This window comes from Sparus aurata, chromosome 8, assembly GCF_900880675.1.
Source record: "Sparus aurata chromosome 8, fSpaAur1.1, whole genome shotgun sequence".
Lineage (NCBI taxonomy): Eukaryota > Metazoa > Chordata > Actinopteri > Spariformes > Sparidae > Sparus > Sparus aurata.
In genome coordinates this window covers 10,112,772-10,125,836 of record NC_044194.1, presented here as the reverse complement: position 1 = coordinate 10,125,836, position 13,065 = coordinate 10,112,772, and the positions used below count along the sequence as shown (strand labels likewise).

The 13,065-nt window shown below is 41.1% G+C and overlaps 2 protein-coding genes across 10 annotated transcripts; both read right to left on the bottom strand.

Moving 5' to 3' along the window:
- Positions 1–962: 962 nt before the first annotated feature.
- Positions 963–5,681, bottom strand: cfap161 (cilia and flagella associated protein 161). 3 transcript variants are annotated; one of them, XM_030426711.1, is made up of 8 exons: positions 5,398–5,681; positions 4,025–4,114; positions 3,699–3,916; positions 3,530–3,611; positions 2,144–2,179; positions 1,887–2,015; positions 1,684–1,757; positions 963–1,267 (listed from the first exon to the last, which is right to left on the bottom strand). In XM_030426711.1, the coding sequence occupies exons 1-8, from the start codon at positions 5,464–5,466 to the stop codon at positions 1,072–1,074; spliced, it is 894 nt and encodes a 297-aa protein (XP_030282571.1). In that variant the 5' UTR covers positions 5,467–5,681; the 3' UTR covers positions 963–1,071. The 3 variants fall into 3 exon arrangements, with proteins under 3 accessions (XP_030282571.1, XP_030282572.1, XP_030282573.1); XM_030426712.1 differs by having other exon boundaries at positions 1,887–2,009; XM_030426713.1 differs by having other exon boundaries at positions 4,034–4,114.
- Positions 5,682–5,925: 244 nt separating this feature from the next.
- cers3b (ceramide synthase 3b) lies at positions 5,926–12,131 on the bottom strand. Of its 7 annotated transcripts, none has more exons than XM_030426706.1 (13): positions 11,944–12,131; positions 11,659–11,834; positions 11,487–11,532; positions 10,659–10,832; positions 10,378–10,495; positions 9,312–9,430; positions 9,159–9,216; positions 8,725–8,775; positions 8,541–8,633; positions 8,275–8,403; positions 6,673–6,779; positions 6,426–6,579; positions 5,926–6,285 (listed from the first exon to the last, which is right to left on the bottom strand). In XM_030426706.1, the coding sequence occupies exons 4-13, from the start codon at positions 10,829–10,831 to the stop codon at positions 6,166–6,168; spliced, it is 1,122 nt and encodes a 373-aa protein (XP_030282566.1). In that variant the 5' UTR covers position 10,832; positions 11,487–11,532; positions 11,659–11,834; positions 11,944–12,131; the 3' UTR covers positions 5,926–6,165. The 7 variants fall into 7 exon arrangements, with proteins under 7 accessions (XP_030282566.1, XP_030282567.1, XP_030282563.1 ...); XM_030426707.1 differs by having other exon boundaries at positions 10,659–10,855; positions 11,659–11,767; XM_030426703.1 differs by having other exon boundaries at positions 11,659–11,767.
- Positions 12,132–13,065: the final 934 nt, after the last annotated feature.

Genomic DNA, 13,065 nt, shown 5'->3' with positions numbered 1-13,065 from the left:
ACAAGTGACTTACACAGAATACTATAAGGACAAAACTGCATCTGTTTTATATCTATTAATTGTTTGTTGTTTTTTTCTGTCATGAGCCACTTGCTTAAACCCACTGTCATCAGGGACCTGAGTGAGAAAAAGATAGCAATGTGATATGTGATATGTTCACTTCCTGTGTTACTCTGTGGTCAATCGGTATGGTATGTGTGAAAATGCTAGTGTAGCAGAGGTGGAAAAAAGTCACACAGTAAAAATGCCTCAGTGATGTTAGACACAAAGTCACATCTATCAAGTGCTCCAAATTGCACAAGGGTGTGTCCTCTGTGAATTCAACTCTCTATTTTAAACAGCGGGGGTTGTATTATTCAGTGACGTTGCAGCCACAGTCACTGTGTTTTACACACATATTACATATAACCTGTCTGAGAAGTCTCGTCTGATGAATATTCGAGACTCTGAGCACGGGGCACACAGATAATTGACCCATTTCATATAAGTGAGAGATGATGTAACCTAATTTGTAAAGGCCACTAAGCTGGCAAAGGCTGGGTAATGATCCTACATCTTTACCAGAAGACAGTCACGTAACCGATCATTAACTTCTTTTCCTCTCACCCTTTCTAGTGTTTCAACACACTAAATGAATACATTTGGAGATCTCTTTGTCTTGAATTCAATGTCCATCCAATAACAGAGCCTCTGCTTCATTCCCTTTTCTCGTTAACATCTTTTTTTTTTTTCAGTTTCTTTTGTGGGAAATTGCGAATGCATGGGAAATTGCCCAAATCTTGTTTTTTCTCTACAAGGTCAATGGAAGTGTACTCCTCCTTTGTTTGAAGAGACATATCAAATTCTTCTTTCTACAGACCCTCCCGGGGGCTTGGCTAGCTGATGTGAAACATGTAACCTTAACACTCCAGGTTGGAGTCCACTCTGGAATGTCTTTGCACAAGAAGAAAAAAAAAACTGTGTGCCAGACAGAAAAAACAACCTTTATTTCACAATGTTTAGGCGTCGTTGCTGATGTGGTATCTATGTGCCTTATTTGCGTACAACACAAGGATATGAGAGTGGACTGCGTTAGATTTTTTTGACGTCAGGGTTTGCCTGTGTGAGCTCCTGGTTGTTAGCCGCTGAGTGTGGGTGGTTGAGAAGCAAAAGCCCGTTTCCCGCTGGTTCAGAGGTGCACAGCATCCAATGGTTGTTGTTCTGTTCGACTTTATGGGAGTCCAAAAACGTGTGAGCCGTCACCTCATACTCTTTGCCATATGTGGTCCTGCAGGGACACAACTGTTAGCTTTAAATCGACAGCGGGCATGCAGCAGTTGTAAAATGACCTCCAGCTGCCATATTGGAGGTACTCAATTCATGAGCGCTGAGTGCAACTGAATACTCAACATGACAAAAGTTCAGATGTTTGCTGAAAAAGCTGCTACGACAGAGAGTTTGCCTTGGAGTTGACCTAAGTATCTCAGAGATAGTTTTTTCATGTCACAGTAACCTTATTAAAAAGGATACTCAACAGGATGTTTGTTTTTACAGAAAGCAAGCAGACTTCTCATCTACACTGGAGTTTTCCTCTGATCTCTCTCCCTCTCTCTCTCTCTCTCATTATAAAATACATATGGATTTGACACAGCAGCCTATTTCGACTTGGTTTGGGGTTAATTTTAAGAGGAACCTGTAAAGTACCAAAGGACGTGATCGCCCAGAGCAGCGAGAGCTTGGTTTGTCTTGCAGTGTACGATCAGCACCTTCACATTAGCCTGGAAAAAAGCAAAAGCCTTTTAAGATGCATTGAAAATTCTCAATGCAAGGGAGGTGGAAGTAAAAGAAACAGAAGACGTTTGTGTCACTGTTCAGTTAATGATTTTCAAGAAGAGCGAAAAACTTACAGGGACAGGTTGACCCTCATATTCAAGCCTCTCCTGGGGGTCGAAGTGCACTATCTTCCACCAAGACAGAAAGGAGCTGACAGCTTCCAAGTTAACTTCCTGTAGGCGGGACTTTTTTGCACACTTTAAATGAAGTCACATCAACATGAGATCAACAATTTGTAGAAAAATCTTGTGAAAAGTACAAACATAACCGATGCATTCTGCCTTCACCTTCCCGCGTACCTGTAAGCTTAAAACCTTAAAACTTAACCTACCTTTTGAAAACTCTGCCGGTCACTCGTCAGGTAAAGCTAAGCAAGGAAAGGAAGACAAAAAATGTTTTTTTTTAAAAAGAAAAAGGAAAAAAGAAAGAAATATGTGAACCATGTGTGCTATTTAAGAATTTAAGTAATGGAATCTTGCTAGCTCATGTTTAATTGAAGGTACAAAAAAAATTAAACGACACATATTGTCAACATATAACAATAATGACATGACATTCACATAGATCGGCCATAAAGAACTGACAGAAAAGGGGTCCCTTTTTTTAACGTGTATTCCATTATTATGGATACATTGAAAGACAGATTTAAAAAAGCATGTTCAAATCAAAGCAGTTGAGGCAAAGATGTCTTGACTTTTAGTCCCTATAACTGCACTGCCCATACAGCAACTCATCTGCATCTATCCTTTGACCCGCACTGCCATGTAAATACCCTCATCTTTCAAACTCCACACCCCCAGTTTGTAACACTAGCTTTCTGTCAAAACTTTAAATGCTTGAAGCCCTGCTGCGATAACCATGATCAATAAAAACCCATCAACAAATATCATTTCTTATACCGGCTTTTTTTTAAAGTGCTGAATAGTAGGCAACTGGACTTTTTCAGTTTCTTGAAGATGTTTCACCTCTCATCTTCTTCTGTTCTAACTAACTGGAGCAGAGTTTAAGCCTTTTCAACTTTCTATGGGAGTGTCCTTACAGAGTCGTTGAGTACACGTGAGCTCTGAGTTTCAGAGTTGTAGGGCCACTTGTGGGTCCCTGACCCAAACGGCCTTCACGTGGGTAGTTAGGTGCTAGGTGAGTCCAAGTGTGAATAGTTCTTAAGCTGTCTGGTGAGGGAACTCAGTACTGCAGGTCAAGACTCTGCTGTCCACTGACATCTAAAGGAGAAAAATCCTTTCTTTGTGGATAACAATGGAAACATCTTGGCCAGAGATGACAGATAGTTTTAAAAAAGGAGTAAAGGAATCCGGCGATGACAAACTGAAACAGCCTTTGAACAGAGAAGGTGGCCTACGACACTACTTATCACCCACTTACAATGTAGTACTGAGTCCTTATTATTTGCAGGACGCATGGTGATGAAGTAATGTATCTATGTGTGGCTTGGTAAGATTATTAACTGTAATATGACAATGGTGAAATAGAGTAAACTTTGTTTAAGTGCCGTGCTGTACTGCAAGACTGCAGAGAAGCTTTTTTCCTCAGGCACTACGCCATAAAAATTAGTTTAAATTTGATATCTTATTCTATGTGGACAACTCTGAATCCAAACTGGTGACAGACATGTAAAGGCATCAGGATTAAATTGTCTTATAACCAGTTAAAACGTCCACCTTGTATGTTTAATTTTGTGTGTGTGTGTGTGTTCACTTACCCCCCTGGCAAAGCCACTTGTTGTCTTCAAGGCAAAACTTTGCTCAAAATGCAGAGTCGATCGATCAGGACTGCCATCTACACTGCAATCACACACTCAGTGTTACAGATTCATAACTGGGAGTGTTACCTCGTGTGTTGATGTAATTTAAGTGTATTTGTGTGTGCACCTGGTAATGATGAAGGCAGTGCGTGTGCAGGGCTGGATAGCTCTTCCTGCACTGATTCCGCACGGGGCTTGAAGGCCAGGCGAAGGGGTCTTTGTCAAACCGTTGACGTCAGCATTAATGCTGACTGCGCTGCACCCCCTTTTTTCTCCTCCCATGTTCACCAAGATCACAACATCGCCAAAGTGCAATTTTCCATCATTGGTAACAGTCAGATCCACCTGCACACAAGAACAAACACCATCATCATTATCATCACCTTCCCCATTTGCATTGTGATATTATTGTTGTTGGTAATGGTGCCTTTAATCCGCTTGAAGTCATTTTACCGGACTCAACATGTTCTGCTTGAGGAAGTCTACTTTCTGGGCAGCAAGCTCGCCCCTCTCTTTTTTCTCCAGAAACTCTTTCTTTGCATCCTGTAAAAATACCAGCATATGCAATGACTATTTTCTAACATGTTCAAGATCAAAGAAGAGATTTCACAATTGTATAGCATCATATTTCTGTTACTGTGTAACCCAATGTGTAACTACCAATTTGCAAATGATTACGTGAGCTGTTGAAAAACTCATGCAGTGCAGACAAATTTTGCTCAAGCCCGAGAATGTATAAACTCAAGGGTTCACACCCACATAACCTTGTTTAAGTTCTCAGAGGTACCAAGTTTGCCAGGCTGAATTTAAAGGAAATTATTAAATGATGCACAAAGACAGACACTTAGTACGAGTACTGGCTTTTGAATATTTCACACATGAATCTTCAATGAAGAGTTGGAAGAAGCTCATACAGGCTATGCATATATTTATGGTGCTGTCAGGCAGTGTGAAATTAGATTTCGACCAACAGTCAGAAGTATGAAGAAGTAAAACTGTAGTCTTCCCTACTTTTTCATCTTGTTTGTTAGTGAACAGGCCCTAAAGCATTTTTATATCCCAGTGTGTCTCTTTATTGCCTGTATACATAGGAATTCAACAGTACAAACACAACAGTTGGCTTTTTCAAAATCAATACTTTTCTAATGTTGTCATCCCTTTTATTCCACAGTGTGGTTGCTAAAAAAAAAAAACGTTCCTACATTCTTCTAGTGTATGTTTTGTCTTGAATATGTTTCTATTTTCAGTATCCTTTAGCCTAATGATTACACACCTGATTGTCCTTCGGCCATGTTTTCTAGAATTACTTTAAAATGCTCTCTGTACTCTTGGATACCCAGGCTCTTGTCCTTGAGTATGTTAAGCTTGTGGTGCTAAATTGTGAATGATCTTGCATGGTACACCAACATTAGCCGTGACAAGAAAAAATGTTTAAATGACAGGAGATGGTACTTTTTAACTATACTACAACTCTGATGATACATTTTGTTGTTGTGTATCCATGCGTTTAAATGCTTGCTTATACAATCTATGAAGGCTGAAAAACAGTGTGAACATGTGACAGTATCATTGCATACACGTACAACTCTGCTGCATCTGTACTCATTTGATGTCTTGTAAGTCTAAACTGAGTAGTGTTGTGTTTTATAGTCAAGCGTTGTCAGGCAGATGTGTATGTGTATGCCTTGTAGCAAGTTAAAACAGCTCCACTTAAACTGTGTTTACATCTTGCCTCATAAAAAAAGCAGATTAGCTCACATGGATGAATTAGCTAACTCTAGCTGTCATGTGTCTGTTAACGTGACGTGCTTTATTTTGAAACAAACCTCGTCCAAGCGCAGGTCCTCGGTCCAGTTTCCTATTTTCACACTGGCGCGATAAGCCATTTTGGCCATAACACTGCAAAACTCTTTGTGAAGCCGACCGATAAGACAATAACTTGTGTGTTGTCTGAGCTGTTAAATGTGGGTAGGCTAGGTTTGTGTAGGGGGTTTCTATGGTAACAGATGGGGACGGACCAACTAACGTTTCAGCTCGTCAGTTCTCGCGGATTGTCGCGAGAGGGCGTGCCGGCACTGCCATTGGTGTACAGCGCCAAGCAGGACGAACTCATGGAAAAACACTGACACATATCCAGTTTTATACACACACGTGTGCGCGCGCACACACACACACACACACACACACACACACGAATTAATTCACAGTACCACAAACATAAATTACCCTGTAGTGCTTCAGTTTAGCATTAATCTGCTCCACTACACAGAAGCACATGGCACACATGCTACTCACACATGTCATTGTGATTGTATCATATCTGTTTTTCAACATTATACAAACATGCAAAGACATCATATCAAAGGAGTTTTCCCCTATTTTTAATTCAGAGTTTAATAAGGTAATGTGTTGTTAAACCACGTAGCTTCAAATTTATAATCCTTCACAGTTCCTGAGTACCTATTCTCTGCTCAAGCATGTTTACTCTTATGTATGAAAATTAGATTCTAGCAGCTGCAATCCAGACTGAAAAACCCGTCCATGTGTCTGCTGTCCTTTTTTCCTTTTCCTCTGCTACTGTCTGTCTGCATGTGTCAGTGGCCAGTGGCCCGGCCTCTTGCTTCAGGGCCATTCTTGTGACTCGGTTTGTGGTTTCTTTCCTTCTGTGAGTCACTGTCTTCCTCGTCTTCATCGCTCCTGTCATCGCCCTCCAGCTGCCGGATAAAGATGAGCCACAGAGAAGAGGAACAAAATGAGGGTGAACCGAGGAGCAGCAACAACAAGACATGGAAAGAATTTGTGGAGTCTTCATGCATTTCTCTTTATATACACATAGAAACACAGGCAAACACACCGTGCTGAAGATACACTTGAAAAACATTCGTAATATGAGAACAGCCCAGTAGATGTGGAGCATCTGTAGAACCACCAACATCACGTTGAAGAAGTAGTAGCCAAAGAACGGAGGAAACCGCTCAAGTGGGTACACCCATGTACAGTGGATAATCCTGTAGAGGATGTGTAAACAATGTATTTTCACACATTGTCACGCAGCGTCACCACTATGCATCATACAGCATCTGTCCATTTGACACACTTACCAGAGAGGGAAAATGATTACCCTTGTTCCCACGAAGAGAACTGTAAACACCACAAACATGGTGTTAGCAGTCTTGCGCCACTTGGCGTAGTTGAATACCTTTGCACCCTGTGTGACAGAAAAAAGGAATAAGCCTCAGGTCTTTCTTTTCTTTGTTTTTGGAATATTTTTTAGTCAGCTCTGAAGTCAATGCAGGCATGTTTACCATTGATATTAACAAGGTAACAATTTATAAGAATGTATACAGAAATGTGAGTAGTTACTAAGGAACAGATCAGGAACAACTTGATAATTAATAAATCATTAATAAGTAATTCCTGAATCCCAGTCTGGGAGATACCATATTAATGAACTAGTGGTGTGGTGGTGTTTAATTACAAATTACTTAATCATAAGTAACTCCTTTTTTCACGCCTCCAAGTTAAATGAAACATAATACTGAGTAGTTACCATTTAGACTCATTAGTGACTGGGTACTTAATCACTCGTAACTTTCACTTTACTTTTACACGGAAAGTGTAACTAACTATTAAGTAATTACTAATTAATGAGTCTACTAGGTAACTACTGAAGTATTATGTTTCACTCTACTTGAAGGTAACCAAAAAATAACCTATGCTTAATTTAGATTAGATTAGATAGACTTTATTTGTCCCACAATGGGAAAATGTCCTTGTTATAACAGCTCAAGATGCAACAAGTACAGGAAAAATAATCAGACAATGAGTTAATTAGTAATGAGTTGTATGTCAGTATGTCAATTCACAGATATTTTTGAACTAATGAGTTACTAGATAACAGACTGGGCGTTCAGCATTAATGAATTATTGTGCAGATTTATTCATTAATGCTGTATCAACTATGTAATCCTCGAATCACGATTGTTCACATGCACTAACGATTCATCATTTATCAAGTTAGTCCTGATTCATTCCTTACTCACTTTATTTACTACAGGTGGTGGACATAAGAGCCATAGCTAGATTTGTGTGAAAAAGTCTGAAGGGTTGTTGTTTTCAACTCTGCTTCATTAATGTTCAGTAATATTACTGCTCTGATACGGACTCAGGCAAAAATGTGACATTCAAGAAAGAGAAAGTTTTCGAGAAAGTAGTCAACATTAGCTCATGTGATGGACATGGATGCATCCACAATCATATTTCAACATTAATTTATGCTGGATTTTTTATATTGTAGTATTACTACTTCTACTAAAGCAAATGATCTGAATGCTTCTTCACCACTGTGTGCAGCTCGCATTAAAACAAATAGAAATGTCAAGAAATGTCAGCATCAAAATGTCACATTTACTGCTATTCACACTCAATGTTCATGCAGTTTCGAACGGCAGTAAAGGTGAGTGAGAGCATGTTAGCAAATATTTTTCTTACTTTTCATGTCATCGGACCTGTTAGAGTTCTGCCGACAGCAATTTCAGCGATGAATAATTGTTCTGCATAAAATTACTGAATCAACCACTTAGCCAATTTTTCAACCTTGTTGTTATGCTTCCCTCTGATAATGTTGTTGATGTACTATTATGTAAAAAGACAGTGTTGCAACCATGACTTTGCACATGCACTGATGGAAAAACAGCCCTGACCTCCAGCAGTATGTCAGCGCAGTCATGAAGTGCCATCACAACGGTTCCAATACGGATGTAGTTCGAAACCCAGGAGAAACTCAAGAGAGTCAGCGTGGCTGTATGATGAATCACCTGCTCTTTGAAGTCCTACACACACACACATACGCACACGCACACACACAAAAGAAAGGTTAATATGTATGTATACCCAACAAAGCCACCCGCCATGACTTAAAAGGCAAAATACAGGTTATGTTTTAAAACTGATACACCTGCACACTCACCTTCCGTTTAACGTCAAAAGAGAGGCTGAGGAGCAGAGAAATGTAGAAGCCCATTTCCAAGATGTAATACCAGTACTGAGATGGCAGCATGGACTGCAGGGACATAACACACACATAGAGATGTTTACTGCATAATGAAATATTGTACAAGCCATTCCCTAACAGCAAAGTTAAAAACACTTACCTGTTTAGGGAAGCCTGCCCAAACCTCCTTCAGATTATAAAACCAAGGTTTCTACAGCCAACAAAAACAGAGAGGGAGAACAGTGTGAGGAGGGAGAGGGGGGGCGGTTGGAGAATAGCCTTGAGAGAAGAGACGCGCAATTGCCACAAGCTCATGCATGTTTGTCTGCCATGTCAGCTTTGAGAGTGTGAGAAAATCCCTGAAGCACAGAGTGACATGAGCCAGGGGGAGAGCCAAGCACTTTCACAAGCTGCACACAGTGAAATCAGAGTGGTACATGAACATCGAGAGACTGAAGGAGAAAAGCACAGCGAAAGACCAAAAGAAAGCAGCAAAGCGAAAAATTGGTTAATTCAAAACTGACTGACATAAGAGACAAACCCTGTCATAGATACAAATACTGTGATAGATGAGAAAAGGCCCAAACTACTTACATCATAGAGAGCTAGGACTCCATAGACAAAGGCGAAAAAATAAAACGCACATCTCCAGCTGTTGACAGACAAGAAACAATAATTTCACATATTCACATAGACATCTGTTGTCACATCGGTGTGTAATCATCACACATACACAAGCGCACACACCTGGCCTCGCAGAACCTCTTGCGAAGCCCGGGACGCTCCTGGTTCCTCCGCCGCCTGAACCAGGCTTGAATTCTCCTTTCTGACCAACTGGTCTTCTTACACAGAGCGGTCACGTCGGCCTGGGACACAAAAGGGACAATCCGTTTTTTTTAGACTCTTTCCTCCCGAGGATGCACACTCTCTGAAGTTATACACGAGCAGCCATTAAAGGAAAAGTTCACCCAAAAATGAAAAATTCAGTCGTTATCTACTCACCCCCATGTTGGCTGAAAGTCCACAAAATATTTTCTGGTGCTTCACAGAAAAACAACATGGCAGTTTTTTGCTAAACAACTGAAGCACACGGGGAGTGATGTGGGTGTGCAAGCTGATCTGCACATGGAGGGTGGAAATAACATTGTTTCAAATCAATCTGGGATCTTGTGACTTTCGGAGATGAGCTGTTGAGCCATTTGAAGTTTTTCCACTTCATCCACTTCAGTTGTTTAGGAGAATGCTGCAACGCTGTTTTGCTGTGATGCTTCAGAAATGTTGTGTGGACTAAGAAACTTCACCCGGCTTTCTATCAACCTGAGGGTGTGTGGTGAAGAAGAAAATACACATTTGCAGTGAAACTTTAGCATGGCTTTTTTTTAACCCATTGTTTGAACCTGCCATTTGTCCTACTTACTTCTTACTGCAAAAAATGCACCCGTTTCATTTGCTCTGGGTCCACTCACCGGCTCAGGTCAGCTCTGTGCCTGTCGGTTCACCAGTTGACTGGTATTCTTTGAATAAACACATCACCACAGCAAACTACTCAACAGGACTTGAATGATTTCTTCAACAGTGGATAATGACAAAACTTTCATTTTTGGGTGAACTTTGCCTTTAAGTTGTGGTCTGTGATGCAAACATTGCATTTACTATGCATCTCAGTTCAGGAACAAAGGGTAAGATCAAACGATTGCCATTCAAATGCCATACCTAAAAAGTTTTCTACCGTATGTGTGGAAGTTGATTTACTTTTCTGTATGTGAACAACAAAACACCTTTGTTTCTCTGTGAAATACCCCTTTAAACGTACCTGCGATGGAACCCGTGCTTGGTCGCAGAAGTAGTTCTCTAGAAGTGGGTTACGTTCCACTGTGGGACGTATCTTGTCCCTGATTCCCCAAACATCAGCCAGCGGTGTGGCCAAGAACCTGCACACAAGCAACATAACACTATCACTACAAAACACATTATCTGGTGCAGCACAGTGTTGCTCCACACAGCTTGCGCAACATAATCCCAGTATTCTGAAACCAGACGATTGCGATTGCTCAGCTCAACGGCACACAGGCACATTATACTCTATATTCTCACCTCTCGAACACAAATCTGACCAGGAGCATGCAGAGGGCGCAGGGCAGAGCAGCGTAGAGCTGGGAGGCTTTAGCGTAGATGCGACCTTCGGTGTCCTCCAGGTCAGACCAGGAGAGGTCTCCTGGCAGCCACAGGCGCTCCCAGAAGAACCACTCACTGACCGTCTGCATCATGCTGCAGGGAAACACGGACAGGAGCTATGAAAGAACATTGCAACTATGATGAAAAACATTCTGTGTCATATTCAAGCAGAGCAACCACTTGGGTATATGTTTCCATCACTTAGGTTTGGTTTAAAGACTCAAATTATTAAAATTAGGTATTGCATGAAACTGTGTCCGCTGGCCAACGTATTGTGTGTATTTACTGAGGCTCCAAACCAGTTTTCAAGTAATAAACTGAACACTGGACACAGGCTGAGACTCTGGTCTACTGTGCCAACTTTTTTGAGTTGTGGCCTCTGCTGATTTGCCAGTTCCACCTACTGGTCTCTGGCAGTACAACTGATCTGTGGACATGCAATCATGAAGGAAGTGTGTAATTAGGAGATGGACAATACATATCAAAGGGCAACAAAGATAAAGAAGGGTGAGGAGCAATTCGAGGAGGTAAAGTCCTTTTTCTTGTGGACTCTGATCATAACAGCGTAGATAAAAACGTGTTTTTTGAGCGGTTGGAAAACTACTTTTCAAATGTGCAATCAGAGCCATCTGAACCAAACATAAACAGTTATAAGTGTCTGATGACGGCCTCAATTATTCACCAGGCCTCAGTGTAACTCATATTAGTGTTTGTTATAAATCAGCATGGAAAAATGACCAAACGTACCTGCAGGCACTGTTGTCTTGACAAGTTCCAGCACAACAGTAGGAAGCTTTGGCAGAAGATGGATACAAAAAAGTCAAAACTTCACTTTAAAAAATCTCTACTTTGCGGATTCAGTTCAATCCATCCATTACCGCACGCACATGCCCACGTATACAAACAGAAAGGCGCTCACCTTCGGCACTGGGAGACGTGCGGTGTGTTTTCCAGGGACCTGTCCGTGTGAAGCAAGCCTGTTACTCACACCGTTCATGTACTGCGCTTATCCACATCAGATAACAGCCCTGTGAGATCACACATGTTCACCCTTTCAGCTATTGTGGCTCCCATTCTTCAAAGACAGCATAATAACTTCAGAAAAAGGAAGGCAAATATTCACTCAAGAGCAAATGTTCCCCCTAATGTGTGTGAGGGCGATGGGCTCCAGTGAGCATGTTGATTTTTGTGTGTGGTCGCTCACCTGGTTGGAACAGAATGGGATTCCTCCCTCCTCCCACTCTGTCTGCTCGTTCTGCTCTTGTGATCACACCCTTAATAGTTGCAGCAAGTTTCTTTACAGTGAGGTAAGCTCAGCACTGGAGTACTATGTGTGTTTTCCGTTGTAAAAATTAAGCTGCAGCGCGCATCCGAGTGTGCGTTTTGCTTTGCGTACCCTCACCTGCAAGAATTCTCTCGGAATGCCGGGAAGCCCCCACAAAGGCCCCATTCACTGGTGGGGCAGGGGAGGAGGAGTCAGTGCAGGTTAGGAGAGAAGAGAAAGAGGAACCTTCACATGCGCACACACACACACACACACACACAGGGGGGAAAACGTCACTCTGCATTAATAGCTGCCCAGGTTAATAATAAAACGCATCAATAAAACCAAGTTACCGTGGTTGATATTAACTGATTTCCCCGCTCAGTTTTTCATGAGGGCAATCAGAGAATCCGACTTGTAATTTCATGGAGAAGGTGTTTCTCTTTTATGCTTTTTTGCAGGAGAACTTTGAAAATATCTGATTTAAGATACAAAAGCAAAGCAGCACACCACTGAGCATCCATGCTTAAATACAGGACAGGGAATCATTTCTTGGTGTTTCCACATACACCAGAGGGGGGCAACAGAGACAACACAACAGGCCTGTAACTGTTGACACCGTTACCATCTTGGGTGACATGTTATGAATGTCCTGTTGTTGTTGTTGTTGTTGTTGTTGTTGTTGTTGGCCTTGTGTTTGTTCAGCGTGCAATCTCTTAAAAGAAGCGCCAATGGGTTTATTATGTACGTCAGATCTTATCAAAACGTATTAACTTATTGATCTTATTAAAATGTGTGGTATTTCTTGACAAAAACATTTTCAACATGTTAGTTATGAAAACCCTTGTGGCAAAATGCATCGTAAAACAACCCATGACATGGAGCTAGGCAATATATCATATTGTTATATCATTATATCATTATGGTTATCTGAGACTATATTTGTTTTCAGATTATGGATATTGTTATATTGTGATAGGGCATAATAACACTCATTTACACTGACATTACAGTCAAGCGATGTGATTTTCTGGAATTTAATAGACTCTTCTACTTGCCTTT

What these genes read in the sequence shown, in the direction of transcription:
- cers3b (XM_030426706.1), bottom strand. Translation starts at nt 10,831, where the DNA reads ATGATGCAGACGGTCAGTGAGTGGTTCTTCTGGGAGCGCCTGTGGCTG. An exon ending in GGGCAGGCTTCCCTAAACAG is followed by an intron (nt 8,634 to 8,724) that starts GTAAGTGTTTTT and finishes ATGTCCCTGCAG; the next exon opens with TCCATGCTGCCATCTCAGTA. An exon ending in TCAAGTGTATCTTCAGCACG is followed by an intron (nt 6,286 to 6,425) that starts GTGTGTTTGCCT and finishes TTTATCCGGCAG; the next exon opens with CTGGAGGGCGATGACAGGAG.
- cfap161 (XM_030426711.1), bottom strand. Translation starts at nt 5,466, where the DNA reads ATGGCCAAAATGGCTTATCGCGCCAGTGTGAAAATAGGAAACTGGACC. An exon ending in AGCAGAACATGTTGAGTCCG is followed by an intron (nt 3,917 to 4,024) that starts GTAAAATGACTT and finishes TCTTGTGTGCAG; the next exon opens with GTGGATCTGACTGTTACCAA. An exon ending in ACTGCCTTCATCATTACCAG is followed by an intron (nt 3,612 to 3,698) that starts GTGCACACACAA and finishes GTGTGATTGCAG; the next exon opens with TGTAGATGGCAGTCCTGATC.